The 14,433-nt window shown below is 60.7% G+C and overlaps 2 protein-coding genes across 3 annotated transcripts; one reads left to right on the plus strand and one right to left on the minus strand.

The window, feature by feature from the left end:
- Nucleotides 1-1,165: 1,165 nt before the first annotated feature.
- On the plus strand, nucleotides 1,166-8,403 carry LGI4 (leucine rich repeat LGI family member 4). 2 transcript variants are annotated; one of them, XM_056136492.1, is made up of 9 exons: nucleotides 1,166-1,523; nucleotides 1,810-1,941; nucleotides 2,281-2,352; nucleotides 3,740-3,811; nucleotides 3,915-3,986; nucleotides 4,211-4,380; nucleotides 6,241-6,405; nucleotides 6,515-7,020; nucleotides 7,792-8,403. In XM_056136492.1, exons 1-9 carry the CDS (start codon nucleotides 1,360-1,362, stop codon nucleotides 8,104-8,106), a joined length of 1,668 nt encoding a protein of 555 aa, XP_055992467.1. In that variant the 5' UTR covers nucleotides 1,166-1,359; the 3' UTR covers nucleotides 8,107-8,403. The 2 variants fall into 2 exon arrangements, with proteins under 2 accessions (XP_055992467.1, XP_055992468.1); XM_056136493.1 differs by having other exon boundaries at nucleotides 1,168-1,523; nucleotides 1,870-1,941.
- A 1,611-nt stretch (nucleotides 8,404-10,014) lies between these two features.
- On the minus strand, nucleotides 10,015-13,110 carry FXYD3 (FXYD domain containing ion transport regulator 3). The gene is made up of 7 exons (XM_056136569.1): nucleotides 13,071-13,110; nucleotides 12,051-12,083; nucleotides 11,924-11,947; nucleotides 11,229-11,303; nucleotides 11,114-11,150; nucleotides 10,817-10,854; nucleotides 10,015-10,122 (listed from the first exon to the last, which is right to left on the minus strand). The coding sequence occupies exons 1-7, from the start codon at nucleotides 13,108-13,110 to the stop codon at nucleotides 10,103-10,105; spliced, it is 267 nt and encodes an 88-aa protein (XP_055992544.1). The 3' UTR covers nucleotides 10,015-10,102.
- Nucleotides 13,111-14,433: the final 1,323 nt, after the last annotated feature.

Genomic DNA, 14,433 nt, shown 5'->3' on the forward strand with positions numbered 1-14,433 from the left:
CCCACAGGGAGTGCTCAGTGTGCCTGATGCTACTATTTCAGGCAGGGGAACAAACACTCTGTGTGTGTGTGTGTGCGCGCGCGCATGCGCATGTATGTCTGGGATGAGGGGGTATGATTTATCTTATTTCATGGCCAGAATCCATCCAAATTGCCAAACTCCTAGTCCAAATGAAAATGATCAATATCCGTGGCTTTAGATCTCCAGTGAGAAAATGCAAAATCAGAGAGAGGCTCTGGAGTCAGAGCCCTGCCTTTGCCCAGCTGCATAACCTAGACCTCAAATTACTTGACCTTTCCCCTCAGCGCCCCTCCATCTGTAAAACAGCCGCAGCAGAGCGCAGGCTGCAGGGGCTGGGGTGAGGTCAGGATGAGCTCATCGACGGCGCCAATTCTAGGACACTCTGGGGGCAGAGCCAGCATGGAAGAAGGGAGTGGCACCCCATGGTCATTATTTCTTGGGTTGACTCCCTAGCCCCAGTGGATGGGAGGCTCACAAAGGGTTAACTTCCGGGGTGTCGAGGAAGGGTGTGGGTTCGGGGCAGGCCTGGCGTGCGGAGTCCCGCCACCAGAGGGAGCAGCTGCATCTGAGCTGGCCCCCTCCAAGTCTGAGTTGGCGCCCACCACACCCTCCTGGGGGCAGAGGAGGGGGCCGGCTGGGGAGTGGCCAGATGGGCCCCAGCCTCCAGTGGTCTGTCCTCCCCTCCCCCCTCCTGCCCGCAGAGTCATCCGGTCCCCACCCTAGTGACAGCCTCCTCTGAAGCAGTGAATGGGGTGGTGTGGGGAATGGAGGGAGGGGGGTCCACGGGGACGGGGGGGGGGGACGGGGGGGCGGACCCTCCCCTCCCCTGTGGCCCTCCATGCCTCTGCCCAGGACACTCTCCCTATATGGCCTCTGACCCCTGTGTCACTGGGCCCAGCCGGTGCCCAGTGAGCCCCTTTCCCAAACCTCCGGGGAAAAGGGGCGTGGGAGGAGGGGAAGAAACTGACAAGGAGCTGGGGAGGGGGGTAGGGAGGCAAGAAATAAAGACACCAGAACAGAGGGAGACGCAGGCAGAGGGGCACACTCAGAAAGCGAGGCTGGCAGCCCCGGGAACCCGAGAAACAGACCGAGACAGACAAAGAGACGGAGAGAGACGGGAGAGAGAGACCAGAGACGGCGAGACAGGGAGCGAGACACAAGCCGAGCGCCCCGAGCGGAAGGACAGGCTGAAAGGGAGCCGGCAAGGAGGCGAGAGCCCGGGGGGCGCGTGCCAGCTGGCGGGATGGAGGGCCGCCTGGCATGGGCCATGTAGCGGCAGCAGGTTGCCGAGCTGGGTGGGCAGAGCGAAGCGGGTGCCTCCGCCGGGGGTGAGGGGGCATGGGAGGGGCAGGCATGCTGCTGCTGCTGCTGCTGGCCGGGGCCACCGCCTGGAGACCCCCGAAGGGGAAGTGTCCTCCCAGCTGCTCCTGCTCCAAGGACAGTGCCCTGTGCGAGGGGTCCCCAGACCTGCCAGAGAGCTTCTCCCCAACTCTGCTGTCACTGTGAGTGTCAGGCCCTCCCTGGGCCTGGGGAAGGGGGCGGGGAAGTGGGGGGGGAAGGGGGGCCCTGGGACTGGGGGTAGGGGCCGGCCACAGCTGGAGAGGTGGGCAGCAAAGGATGCTGGGAGCCCTGGGATTCAAAAAGGAGTGAGAGGCGGGGACCCCCGCCCCCACAGGTGGGCTGAGGGATGCCAGGATCCTTACCACCAGGAGGGCAAAGGCCTGGGCCCCCTGGGGTGTGGGGAAATGCACCCAGGGTGGGGGTGACAAGCCAAGGCCTCCCAGACAGGAGTGGCTCTGGCGTGGGTTCTGGTGGCTTGCTCCCAGCCACCCCTGCGTGTGTCCCCAGCTCGCTGGTCAGGACTGGAGTCACCCAGCTGAAGGCCGGGGGCTTCCTGAAGCTGCCCTCGCTGCACCTGCTGTGAGTGGAGCCGTGGGAAAAGAGGGAGGGAGGGTGGGGTGCGCAGGCGACTCTCCTGTGCACGTGCACTGGACCCTCCGTTCACGCGCACGACCCTCTGTTTATGCGCACGCGACCTTCTATTCTTGCGCACGTGACCCTCCTGTGCACGCGCACGCGACCCCCCTGTTCATGCACACGTGACCCTCCATTCACATGCGCGCGACCCTCCGTTCACGCGCCACGTGCACACTCCCCCTCCCGGGGCACATGCTCCTGGGATCGGCAGCGGGGTGGGGTGTGCCCATCTCAGACAGGGCCAGGGACTCTGCAGGCGTCTCATTGTCACTCCCTCGCCAGCCTCTTCACGTCCAACTCCTTCTCTGTGATCGAGGATGATGCATTTGCCGGCTTGTCCCACCTGCAGTACCTGTGAGTGAGGCCAGGAGCTGGCGGAGGTGGGGGGTGGGGGGGAGGTGGTGACCCGGGGCAGGAAGTGGGGGTCCTGGGAGGAGAAAGAGGGAACCAACTCTTTCACTGAGTACGCGGGGAGGGACTTGGTTGCACCGGACAAGACTCTCTCCTGGTGAGGCAAGAACCCTCGGAGTCTGGGTTCCTGATGGCAGCCTGCTCACTTCACCTCGCCGTACTTTGACCCCTCCCCCCCACAAAGGGCCTGGACAGCCCAGAGTGCTCAAACCTTCCCTGCCCTGTAGAGCTCAGGGTGGGGAGCAAGGGAACAAGAATGTTAGTTTTGGTTTGGGGGCCACACCCATTGGTGATCAGGGTTTAGTAACCTGGCTCTGTACTCAGAGATCACTTGGGGGAACCATATGGAGGACCAGGCATCGAACCCAGGTCAGCAGCATGCAAGGCAATGTCCCACCCGCTGTACTATGGCTCGCACCTCAGAGGCAGAAAGATTTTGAACAAGTTAGGTGATGAGCCTCCAGCAGCCTCCGGCATAGGTGCTGAGAACCATGGTGGCAGGAGTCCCACTGCTGATGCTCACAGGGAGGGAAGTGGCAATATTGAGAACAACGGACTGGGATGACGATCCTAAATTCACAGAGGACCCAACGGTGACGGTGCCGTTAGTATTACGGATAACAAAGCCCAAGTTGGTGCTCCTGGTCCGCAGTGGGAATGGCGGTCTCTGTCTGTGATAATGTCAGAGTTGTGGGTGTGGCTGATGGCAGGGTTGGCGTTGATGGTGGTGATGGATGCGGGTAGGATGTGAATGTCGGGGTCGTGGCGGGGTCGTGAGGATGGGGTTTGGCTGGGACAGTGCAGGTGGTGCTGTGGGTAGAGGCAGGGGCTGGATGAGGAGGAAAGCGTGGGCCGTGCTGGGGCTGGCGCCGCTGCTGGTGATACCAGCGGAGGTGGGGGGAGGGGGTGTCCACTACGAGGGCCTTGTTCGTTGGTGACACATGTCCGTGTTGCAGGGTGAGCGATGGCAGCGGGAATACTGTGGGTGGTGATTGGGGCTTTGATGTCATTGGTGATGGTGCAGATCCAGAGTGGACACTGCTTAGAGGGACTGTGTGTGTGTGGGGGGGGGATGGGTGATGCTGCGAGTGGCGCTCATGGCGCTCAGGAGGAGGGTGACAGTTGGCCACTGGGCCACGTTCTTGGCTCCTGTGACTTCAGACGGGGACCTTGGCCAGGAGAGGATTCTGGGGAATCTTCACAGGGGTTGGACAGATGTTGGAAGGGGAGAGATCTAGCGGGCCCCTGGCACCTGTGGTGTGAGGTCCCTCATGTCGAGGGGACCTCCGCAGGAAGCCAGGGCCCCCTCACTCCCCCTTTCTCTCTGCAGCTTCATCGAGGACAATAAGATCGGCTCCATCTCTAAGAACGCCCTTCGCGGACTGCGCTCTCTCACACACCTGTGCGTGACCGGGAGGGCCAGGCCCTGGCCCATCTCAGCCCTCCCCACAGGCACCCTCCTCCCCCTCCCCCCCAGAGCCTGATGCCCCCTCTCCCTCCACCAGGAGCCTGGCCAATAACCACCTCGAGACCCTCCCCAGGTTCCTGTTCCGAGGCCTGGAGACTCTGACTCACGTGTGAGGCTCTACTGGGGGACCGGTGGGGGAGGGGGATAGAACTTGGATATATTTGCAAGGGACCTGTGCCCACTACGGCTCCGCCCAGCGAGTGCAGCTGCAAAGTTCGCACACGTTTTCCACCCACCCTGGGGCACTGCGCTGCCGGCCTGGGGAGGCGGCAGGGAGAGTGTGGCCTTCGGGGCCGGGACGCCTGTCACAGCGGCTCCGACCTCTTGTCCCAGGGACCTCCGAGGGAACCCATTCCAGTGTGACTGCCGTGTCCTCTGGCTGCTGCAGTGGCTGCCCACCGTGAATGCCAGTGTGGGCACCGGGGCCTGTGCTGACCCAGCTGCCCTGGCCCACATGCAGCTTCACCACCTGGACCCCAAGATATTCAAGTGCAGAGCCACAGGTGGGGGCTTTCCTGGTGGGAGGGGAGGGATGCGGGGTTCTCAGGAGAAGGTGGGAGATCGGGGTGGGGGAGAATGGAGAGCAGGGCTGAGAGGCTTCTCCCTCAGCACCCTGACCGACCTGCCTCCTCTGGGCTCTGAGAACCGGAGCCAGCAGCACCTCCCCCGAGCCTCCGTTTTCTCATCTGTAAAATGAGCACAATAAACAGTCACAGAGGCTTGTGTGAGAATTCCGTGATGTGGCCACGCCTTGTCCACACTCACACTCGCTGTGGCCCTGGCGGCTGAGGCTTCCGCCCGCATTTTGCTTCTTCGTGCATCAGTCTTGGCAGTGCTCTGCGGGCATAGAGCCATGCAGGCAGACAGTGTTTGGGGCGGCGGGTACCTCGCCCTCACAGATCCTGCCGTCCAGCGGACAGCAGGGAATGACGGCTCAGACAGCGATGCCCAGAAAGAGGGGGACAAGGGCGGGGAGCCCAGAGTCAGAGAGGGACTGGACAGGCTCCTGGACAGGAGAACATTGGAGCATAGTCACCACCATCATCGCTGTCATCACCGGCTCCTGGAACAGGGCGTTTAACTGAGGACACCCTCTTTATCCATCATTCCCGGGGATCCAGTCTGCCCTGGGCGAGTGACTAAGGTGTAGTGGTTGTTCTGGAGAGACAGGGAGGGATGGGGGAGGCTGGGTTGGGTCCTGCCCATCAGGGGAGATATCTCTGAAGAGGCTCCCCATTTCTGAACTGGATGGAATCAGCTGAAGGACTCGGGGGGGGGGGCATCCTGTAGCCCCAAGGACGTGCCACTCAGAGGAGACCAGTGCAGAGCAGGTGGAGGGTGTAAGGAAGGACAGGTGAGGTAGGGGTGGCCAGACCTGAGAGCTCAGGATGGGAGCTGGGGTGGGGTCTGAGCAGGGAAGAGACAAGACTGGATAGCATTTCTCTCTCTCTCTCTCTCTCTCTCTCTCTCTCTCTCTCTCTCTCTCTCTCTCTCTTTCCTTTTTGGGTCACACCTGGCAGTGCACAGGGGTTACCTCCTGGCTCTGCACTCAGGAATTACTCCTGGTGGTACATGGGGGACCATATGGGATGCTGGGAACCGAACCTGGGTCGCGTGCAAGGCAAACGCCCAAATGCCCTACCCACTGTACTATTGTTCCAGCCCCTGGATGGCATTTCTCAAATGCTCACCTTTTTTGGGGGGGCGGGGGGAGGGCAGGGGACAAGGGGAAATCTTGGTGGTTGGGCTCCTGCTTCAACTCTGCCACCTGCAAAGATGGTCAAACAAGTGTCCTGGGGCTCAGCAGCCTTCTAGTAGCTTCCCCCCATCTCCCGAAAGTGCGGGGCAGCCAGGCAAGAAGATTTCTGGAAAGGAGGGAAGCGAGAGGAAGTCAGGAACCCACTGGGGCCCAGCCGGCAGAGCATGGTGGACCCCTCTTTGGAACACAGTCTGCACACGCCACCCCTGACTCCGGGTGGCGGCAGGCCGGGACCTGGGGCTGTAGTAATGTGACTTGGACTTGGAGCTGGGGACCTTTGTGCCCAGTCTGCTTGGTCAGCGTGGAAAGCGGGAAGGGTACTGACTCCTGCTTAGCCTTAGTCCCCTGCAGGGACAGTACCCCGCCCAGGGCGCACGTCAGGGCTGGCTGGACGGGGAGGGAGACTTCCTGGCCCCGAGAGGATGATGTGGAGGGAAGAGAGGTTTCTGTGGTAAAGCCGGGGTTCAGCGTGTCTGAGTGAACGGCAGAGTGGCTCTCCTTTCAGAGACTGGCAGACTGAGGCTCAGAGTGGAGGTGGGGGGGGTTGGGGCGGCCCGGGGTGCCCCAGGCCTGCCTGAGTCTCCCCTATCGCCCCCACCACCAGAACTGTCCTGGTTCCAGACTGTTGGGGAGTCAGCGCTGGATGTGGAGTCTTTCTCCTACCAGGGGGAGCCCTACATGGTCCTGGCCCAGCCCTTCGCTGGACGATGCCTGATCCTCGCCTGGGACTACAGCCTGCAGCGCTTCCGGCCTGAGGAGGAGCTGGCGGGTGAGCACCAGACCCATCCCGGACCCCACTGCTGGCCCCCCGGGACCCCCCTCGTGCGGTCTGCCTCGTGCGTGAACCTGACCTGCCCTGTGGTCCCGCCTCTCCTCAGCGCCCTCGGTGGTGTCTTGCCAGCCCCTGGTGCTGGGCCCCAGCCTCTTTGTGCTGGCTGCCCGGCTGTGGGGGGGCTCGCAGCTGTGGGCACGGCCCAGCCCCGGCCTGCGCCTGGCCGCCACGCAGACCCTGGCCCCACGGCAGCTGCTGAGGCCCAACGACGCCGAGCTGCTGTGGCTGGACGGGCAGCCCTGCTTCGTGGTGGCCGACGCATCCAAGGCGGGCAGCACCACGCTGCTGTGCCGCGAGGGCCCCGGCTTCTACCCGCGCCAGAGCCTGCACGCCTGGCACCGAGACACGGACGCCGAGGCCCTGGAGCTGGACGGCCGGCCACACCTGCTGCTGGCCTCAGCCTCGCAGCGCCCCGTGCTCTTCCAGTGGGTAGGGGGCCACTTCGAGAGGCGCACCGACATCCCTGAGGCCGAGGACGTCTACGCCACCCACCACTTCCAGGCGGCCGGGGACGTGTTTCTGTGCCTGACGCGCTACATTGGGGACTCCATGGTGAGGCTAGGACCCAGGTGGGGACGGGCACGCGGGGATAGTTGTGCCTCCCACGGGAACCCCTTTCCACGCAGACCCTGCCAGCACACTGGCCTCAGAACGCTGCCTCATGTGCCGCTCTTTGCACTTTGGCCTCGCTGTGTAAGGGGGACCCTCCCCAACTCCCCGTCTCCCGATACTGGCTCCCAGATTCTGGCTCTAACCCCAGCACTGGTCCTGCTTGCCGCTCTGATACCCACTTTCCTGCGGGAGATGTGTGTATGTGGGGGGGCTGGGCGTTCTGAGCCAAAAATCACTGACTCAGGTTCACAGCGTGTGTGTGTGTGTGTGTGTGTGTGTGTGTTTGTCATGGTGAGCCAGAGAGGGGGTGAAGGTTTACTTCCCGAGGCCACACTGACTACCTGAGGAGAAAGGAGAGTCAAAATAACTCCTGGCCAGAGCAATACTCCAGCAGGAGAGCCTGGGCTTTACATGCAGCCAACCCCGGGTTCAATTCCTGACATCCCACCTGGTTCCCTGAGCACCGCCAGGGGGGATTCCTGCATGCAGAACTGGGAGCAACCCCTGAGCACTGCCAGATGTGGCCCAAAACACAAGCCAAACAAAAAATAACAAGAATAGCTTCCAAGTTTATGTGCTGGTGGGAGGTGACGTTCACGGAGGTACAGATCTGCGGTGTTTTGGGGACTTAGGGGCTGCAGTTTCCAAGCCACTCAGGTGGCCTGGAGCCCAGGGAGGCCTGGCCCCAGCTGACCGGTGGCCACTTTGCAGGTCATGCGCTGGGATGGCTCTATGTTCCGCCCACTGCAGCAGCTCCGCTCCCGCGGCACGCACGTCTTCCAGCCGCTGCTCATCGCCCGGGACCAGCTAGCTATTCTGGGCAGTGACTTCGCCTTCAGCCGGATCTACCGCCTGGAGCCCGACAAGGGCCTCCTAGAACCGCTGCAGGAGCTGGGGCCTCCGGCCTTGGTGGCCCCCAGAGCGTTCGCCCACATTGCAGTGGCGGGCAGACGCTTCCTCTTTGCTGCTTGCTTCAAGGGCCCCACCCAGATCTACCAGCACCACGAGTTAGATCTCAGCGCCTGAGACCAGTGGGGACCCTGGGCACTGAGGGCACGGGGCTGGCAGGGAGGCCTGGGTCTCTGGCTGTCGCCTTAACGGCCGCCTGACCCCGAGCGGTGACAGGTGGTTGGGCGAGATACTGGCCACTGGACAAGCCCCGGACAAGAACGTCCCTTCCGGTCTTAAGCAACATCTTGGCTGGAGCAGATGTCCCCACCAAGGGTGACTCAGGCTGGGACACTGTCCAGTGCCCAGATGCACAAGTCACGGGGGGTGTGTGATGCACAGAAGCTCCCGTCTCCCCTCTCCACACTCCCTCCGCCCCTCTCTGCCCCTCCTCCCCATCTCTCACCCCATCACCCCACCTTGGTCCCACCACCCCCGGGCCAGCTCCTTCCCCTCTGGCTTGCAATGAAAATTCTGAGCAGAGACAATTCCATGCTCCAATCAGTCGGGCCAATCACCTTCGGGGCCCGCCCCATGACGTCACCAGTGGCTGGGCCGGTTTCCCAGCGCGTGAGGATGCTTTGTGCGCATGTGTGCTTGCTGCACAGACTGGGGGACCCTTCCTTTCCTCCCGTGTGAGGCGATTGTGCAAGGGACGAGGCGAGAAAAGCGCATGTGTTGTGAGGAGCCCACGGAGGGCTGGGCCGCGGCTGAGAGTGTCTGAGTTCAATAAAGGAGCCGCCCACTACTTCTGTGGGATCACTGGGAGGTGGAGGGTGGGGGCAGCGGGGTGCGGGGTCTCAGGAGTATGGGGTGCCGAACGGGCTGTTCCAGGCATGCACAAGCATCATTCAGGGACAGGACACAGATTTCTTGCGGGTCTCTTGGCGGGGAGGGGTGTCTTGTCCTTGCACGCAGAGATATTTTGAAGAATTTCGGGTATTTTATGGAGTGACTCATGAGAATACTTGGGAGGCTTTATGGAATATTGGGAAAATTTCAAGGAAGTCTAAGTCTGTTTACTTAAAGGTCCCACTAGGACTTTTGGAATTTTGTTTTGTTTTGTTTTGTTTGGGGGCCCACACCCAGTCATGCTCAGGGTTTATTCCTGGCTCAGCACTCAGGGGACCACTCCTGGCAGGGCTGGGTGTCATCCATGGTGCCGGAAATCCAACCAAGGTTTACTGTATGCAAGACAAGCACCCTGCCCGCGGAACTACTTCTCTGGCCCAACACCAGGACATTTGAGTTTTAGAAGGGACCTTCTATAATAAAACGGAGTCATGGGGTGAGCGGGAGGGTGTCACTGTACATTCAAACTATCTGGGCACTCATGTCAGGGTGAAATGATTACACCTTCCTTTTTTCCTGAATCGGCCCCAGGGTTCCAGCAACCCACCTGCTCACAGTGTTCACTCAAAGACATATTTTCCTTGTGGCCATGGCTGTTACAGTTTTCATTTTTGTTTGTTTGCTTTTGGGGTCACACCCAGCAATGTTCAGGGAACACCCAGCAATGCTCAGGGGTTACTCCTGGTGCTGCACTCAGAAATTACTCCTGGAGGTACTCAGGGGACCATATGGGAAGCCGGAAATTGAACCCGGGCCTGCCGCGTGCAAGGCAAATGCCCTCCCCGCTGTACTATTGCTCTGGCCCTTTTACACAGTTTTAAATTTATTCATTGGTGGTTCCTCCTGGTGACCATGGTGATCAGGGAGGCTGAGGGAAGATCTCACGATACATACCATGTAATGAGAGTCGAGGCGGGGCGGGGGGGTGGGGAGTCCCAATGGAGATCCAGCTGGCAGCTTCTGTGGCAGCCCCGGAGCACAGCCTCCTCACCCCCCCAATCCCAGCCCAGCATACACAGAGGAAGTCTTAAGACTCTTCAGGAAGGAGGCCAGGCCGTTTTAGGGTCAAAGTAAAACAGAGACTCCCAGAAATGCAAGGTGTTGAGGGCCCAGCTTGGCAGTCAGAGGCGCGGTGGGAGAGGCTGTGCTGGGGTCAGGGCTTCTCACGAGCTTGGGGCTTGGGGAGAGGGAGGAGCTATGTGCTCTGCCCCTTGTTCGGTTCTCAACAGTTATGAGCAGAGCCTGGAGGAGATGAGATCGGCTGGTTAGACTAGATCAAGCTCTGTCTCTCCAGGGCACGGGTTTGCACACATAGGCACTTCCCACATCACCGCATACACACCACATACATGCCACGTGCAAACCACAGACACAGCTCACACACACCACAACACATCACATGTGTGCCATACACCACACATGCCACAAACAGCACAGAGCACATACACACCACACATACACAGCACAGACATGCCCCACACCACACATATGCCACACACAGCATATACACATCACATACACACCACACACATGCGACACATACCATATATACACCACACACACTCTACATACATTCCACGGCCACCATGTATATGCCATACATGTCACATACATAACACACACGTACCATATACATGCCACATATACATCAAACACATATTCCACACATACCACACCCGCACACACCACACATGCACCACACACCACATACATTCTTTGTACACACTACACACGAACCGCATATACATCATACACACCACATACACAGACCACACTCCCACAGCAAACTCACCACGTACATAGCATATACCACACTCACCACTACATACACACCATGGGCCACATCTTCCACATACACACACGTACACACACACCATAGCACTGCACATCTGTGTCCCCCTGTGTCCCCCCTTGGGCCCACTCTGCCCCCTCTTACCTGGAGTGATGAGTGGCGGGGCTTCCCCTGGACGGTGGCTGGGAAAACAGAGGTAGTGAGCCTGATGCTCCGTCTCCCCTCTCCCGGCTAGAGGATTCTCAGCCTGCCCAGCAAGCTGCCCCACTAGTTCTCCATCCTTGAAAGGACCGAAGCTTCCCGGGAACCAGAGCACTCCAGGATTTGGGGCTCTGAGACCAATCAGCTCTGGAGTGAACCTGGGACTCCCAGTGACTGAATATCCCTGCCCCCCGCCCTCCCTTCCATGTAGCTGGGACCCCCTTGCCCATCCCCTCGCACCTGTGCTTCTGGTTGAACCTGCATTTGCATTTCCCACCTGAGGGAGGAGAGGGGAAAGGTCAGAGGTGCGACCCACCGCCCCACCCCGCCGCACCCCACCTGCCCCTCCACTCACTCAGGAGGACGATAATGCCCACGGCGCACAGGACCCCTGCGCAGATGAGCCCGCCGACCCGGAGGCTGTGCCAGTCTAGGAGAAAGCCAGAGGCCCTCAGTACCAGCCTGTGCCCTCCAGCGTTGGGGTTTCGGGGTTAGGAGCATCCCCCAACCCCCTACCCGCCCCCCCCCCCGCCCCCCCCCCCGTGTCTCTGAGCTTTCTAGTCTGTGTAAGACTTAACAGGGCTGGTGGAGAGCAAGGGTCCCGGGGCAGAGAGTCAGGGGATGGAGTGGGGGTGGGGGGATTTGGGAAGGGCCTGAAGTGGGAGGGGAATGGAGAGGAGGAGTGAGGATGGCAGGGGAATCGAAAGGTGCAAGGACCCTCAGGTCCTGAAGCAGGGCGGCCGGGAAGGCGGGGAGAGCAGGGGCAGACGTGTGGCAGGAGGATTTGGGCCCAAAAAGCTCCTGCCCCCAGGGGAGCCTTCTCCAGCAGATGATGGCCTGAACCTTGTCAACAGGGCTTCTGCCAATGTGCCCTTACTGGCTTCCCTTGTGCCTGATGGGCGTGGGACTCGATGATTTGACTCACTGCCTTGCCTGGCGAGAGCCCTCATCTAGCCCCTTCCTGTCTCATCCTGCCCTGCTTGGAGCCCAGGCACAAAATGGCACATGGGGGCATAGAGACACGCAAAGGATGGGGGGTGCAGTTCTCACCGTAGTAGAAAGGACTGTTTTTATCTGCAAACAGAGGAAAGAAAGAAGGATGTGAGTCAGATGGGACAACAGCTGGGAGGCAGGGCTAGGGAACGGGAGGGGTGCAGGGGCACCCGGCTCAACTTACCTTCAGGATCGTTGGCGTTCAAGGCAGGAAGGCCTGGTGGGGAGGGTGGGGGAGAAAGAGGATTGGGGCACCTGAGCCAGATGGCAGACAGGGGTATGTAATCTCGGGGACTCCCGAGGGCCCCTAATATTGCTCCTCATTCCTTCCGACCGGGGCACCCAGCCTCGCTGCCTCTACGCACACCCGCTCAGCCCCACAACTTGGAGCCCCGCCAGCATTGTGACACTTGGAGGTGGTTTCAGTTTGGGTGAACTGAGTCCCATTGTGTCTAGGGACCTGGCAGATCCAGACTGGCGGAGGAGCCGTTGGCATTTCCCATGGCACAGGGGTGCCCAAGAAGACGGATGTTCCCGCTTGTGGCTTGCTGCAGCCACACCCCACCCCACCTCACCTGCGCGCTGCACCCCCGTGCTTTGAGTCTATGCCTCGTGGAAGGAATCCCGGCCTCGAGAAGAATTGATGAGGGATTTAATCCACCAGAGAGATGAGGATTAAAGCCTGGCTGGAAGCCGGGGCTGTCTCAGCTGGGGGCGCTTTAGCTCTGTTCTTTCCCGGTTCGAGGGAGATTAATAATTTTTAATTAAACGTCAAGCCCACGCATAGCCCGCTTACTCGGCACCGGGCTCTGTTCTAAAAAGCTTTGCAGATCCAGATCCATTAGTTTAACCCTCATAACTACTCTACCCGGACCAGAGCTATTGTCTTCGATTGACAGGTGGGGAAACTGAGCACAGGGGGTGCATAACTTGCTTCCTAATCACCCTCATTTCCCTGGGGGGTAGGAGGGTAGTTCAAGACCCGACCTTCTCCTTGATGTCATTGAGGACATCAAGATGTGTAACCGCATGTGACCACTGTTAAGTGTGTCCCGGAACAGCCAGGGTGACACTGCCTACACTTAGGTACTCACCACCCCAGGAGGAGGCAGCAATTAGGGAGCAAGAGGAACCCTGCCCGGTTTGGGTGCTACCACTCAGCGAGGGGGGCTGCAGGCACGGGGTGGTCTGGGGCAACACTCACCCACCAGGAGCACCAGCAGGGGCAGAGCGACCTCTTGCATGTTGGAGCAGGGCCTGGAGGAAGGGGAGGCCTCAGTTCCCAGGTCCCTCCCACTCCCACACCACCCAGGACACGGCCCGCCCCAGGGCAGGAGAAGAAAGGGGCAGATGGAAGAAGCATGGGGAAGGGATGCTGAGAGATTGACTGGTCACTCCCCATGGGCATCCAGTAGATCTCCCTGGCAGCCCCAGGAGAACACCCCCTCTTTTTTTTTTGGTTTTTGGGTCACACCCAGCGATGCACAGGGGTTACTCCTGGCTCATGCATCAGGAATTACTCCTGGCGGTGTTCAGGGGACCATATGGGATGCTGGGAATCGAACCCGGGTCGGCGACATGCAAGGCAAACGCCCTACCCACTGTGCTATTGTTCCAGCTCCAGGACACCACCTCTTACAGATGGGGACACTGAGGCTCTGAGAGGCCAATGCAGGGGCCCGGGGTCACCTTGCCAGCAAGCCAGGTCGGCGCCAGGATTTGCCATGTCTGCTCCTAACTCAGGCCTCTCGGAGCCTCGGGGTGTTTTGAAAAGGGGTGCTGGGAGCCAGGTGGCAGGAGGTCTGGGAGTCTGGGAGTGTCTCCCCTCAGCAGCTCCTGGCCTGCCCGCTCTGCCAAGACCTGCCTAGGCATAGCTGACCCGGGCTTAGCCCCAGGCCTCCACCCTCCTCCAGGGCCGGCCGGGGTGGTCAGACCTGGGAGAGGAGGAACGAGGGTCTGGCGCCAGCTGTTGGGGCATCTCCTCCCCATACCCCGAGCCATGCCACACTCCTGCCCGCGACCGCCGACTCCATGGAGAACCTCCGTCCTCCGCCTGCTCCAGCCTCCGTCCGTGCCACCACGTCCTCTCCCAGCCCCGATAGTGAGAGCGGGCACACCCGCCCCCACCGTGCTGGACACTACTTCCTTGAGTCACCCCCACCTGGGCCGAAGGCCATCTGCTGCACCCCGGTTTATCTCACGGCTAACAGAATCCATGCCCCCTCCTCCTCTGCATCCCTCCTGCCAGCAGCCGGGAGCGTGCCTGGTCTGTTTCTCCTGTCTTCCATGGGATCCACACCCCAGCTTTGTTCCTTACACATTCTCACAGATCCCCCTCGCCTCCCTGGGCCCCCAGATCCTCCCTTCGGAGGCCGCATGCTGGGCTCGTATGCTGGGGGCCACCACCCAGTCAGTCCCCACAGCCAGAGCGGGCTGCCACTGGGCAGGGCCGGGCCCCGGGGCAGAGGGATCCCACAGTCCGAATGAGGAGGTGTAGGCAGGATGGCAGAGGCACGGGACCCCCCACCCAGAGGAGCAGCTCTCGCCTGTCCTCAGCCCCCAGCCTG

Source organism: Sorex fumeus, unplaced genomic scaffold (assembly GCF_029834395.1).
Source record: "Sorex fumeus unplaced genomic scaffold, SorFum_2.1 ptg000122l, whole genome shotgun sequence".
In the NCBI taxonomy this organism is placed as follows: domain Eukaryota; kingdom Metazoa; phylum Chordata; class Mammalia; order Eulipotyphla; family Soricidae; genus Sorex; species Sorex fumeus.

Excerpts from the sequence above, each read along its gene's own strand:
- LGI4 (XM_056136492.1), top strand. The coding sequence starts at position 1,360 with ATGGGAGGGGCAGGCATGCTGCTGCTGCTGCTGCTGGCCGGGGCCACC. Across the intron at positions 1,942-2,280 it reads CTGCCCTCGCTGCACCTGCT|CCTCTTCACGTCCAACTCCT; the intron begins GTGAGTGGAGCC and ends CTCCCTCGCCAG. Across the intron at positions 6,406-6,514 it reads GCCTGAGGAGGAGCTGGCGG|CGCCCTCGGTGGTGTCTTGC; the intron begins GTGAGCACCAGA and ends GCCTCTCCTCAG.
- FXYD3 (XM_056136569.1), bottom strand. The coding sequence starts at position 13,110 with ATGCAAGAGGTCGCTCTGCCCCTGCTGGTGCTCCTGGTGG. Across the intron at positions 11,948-12,050 it reads GAACGCCAACGATCCTGAAG|ATAAAAACAGTCCTTTCTAC; the intron begins GTAAGTTGAGCC and ends CTCTGTTTGCAG. Across the intron at positions 11,304-11,923 it reads AAACAGTCCTTTCTACTACG|ACTGGCACAGCCTCCGGGTC; the intron begins GTGAGAACTGCA and ends GCTTTCTCCTAG.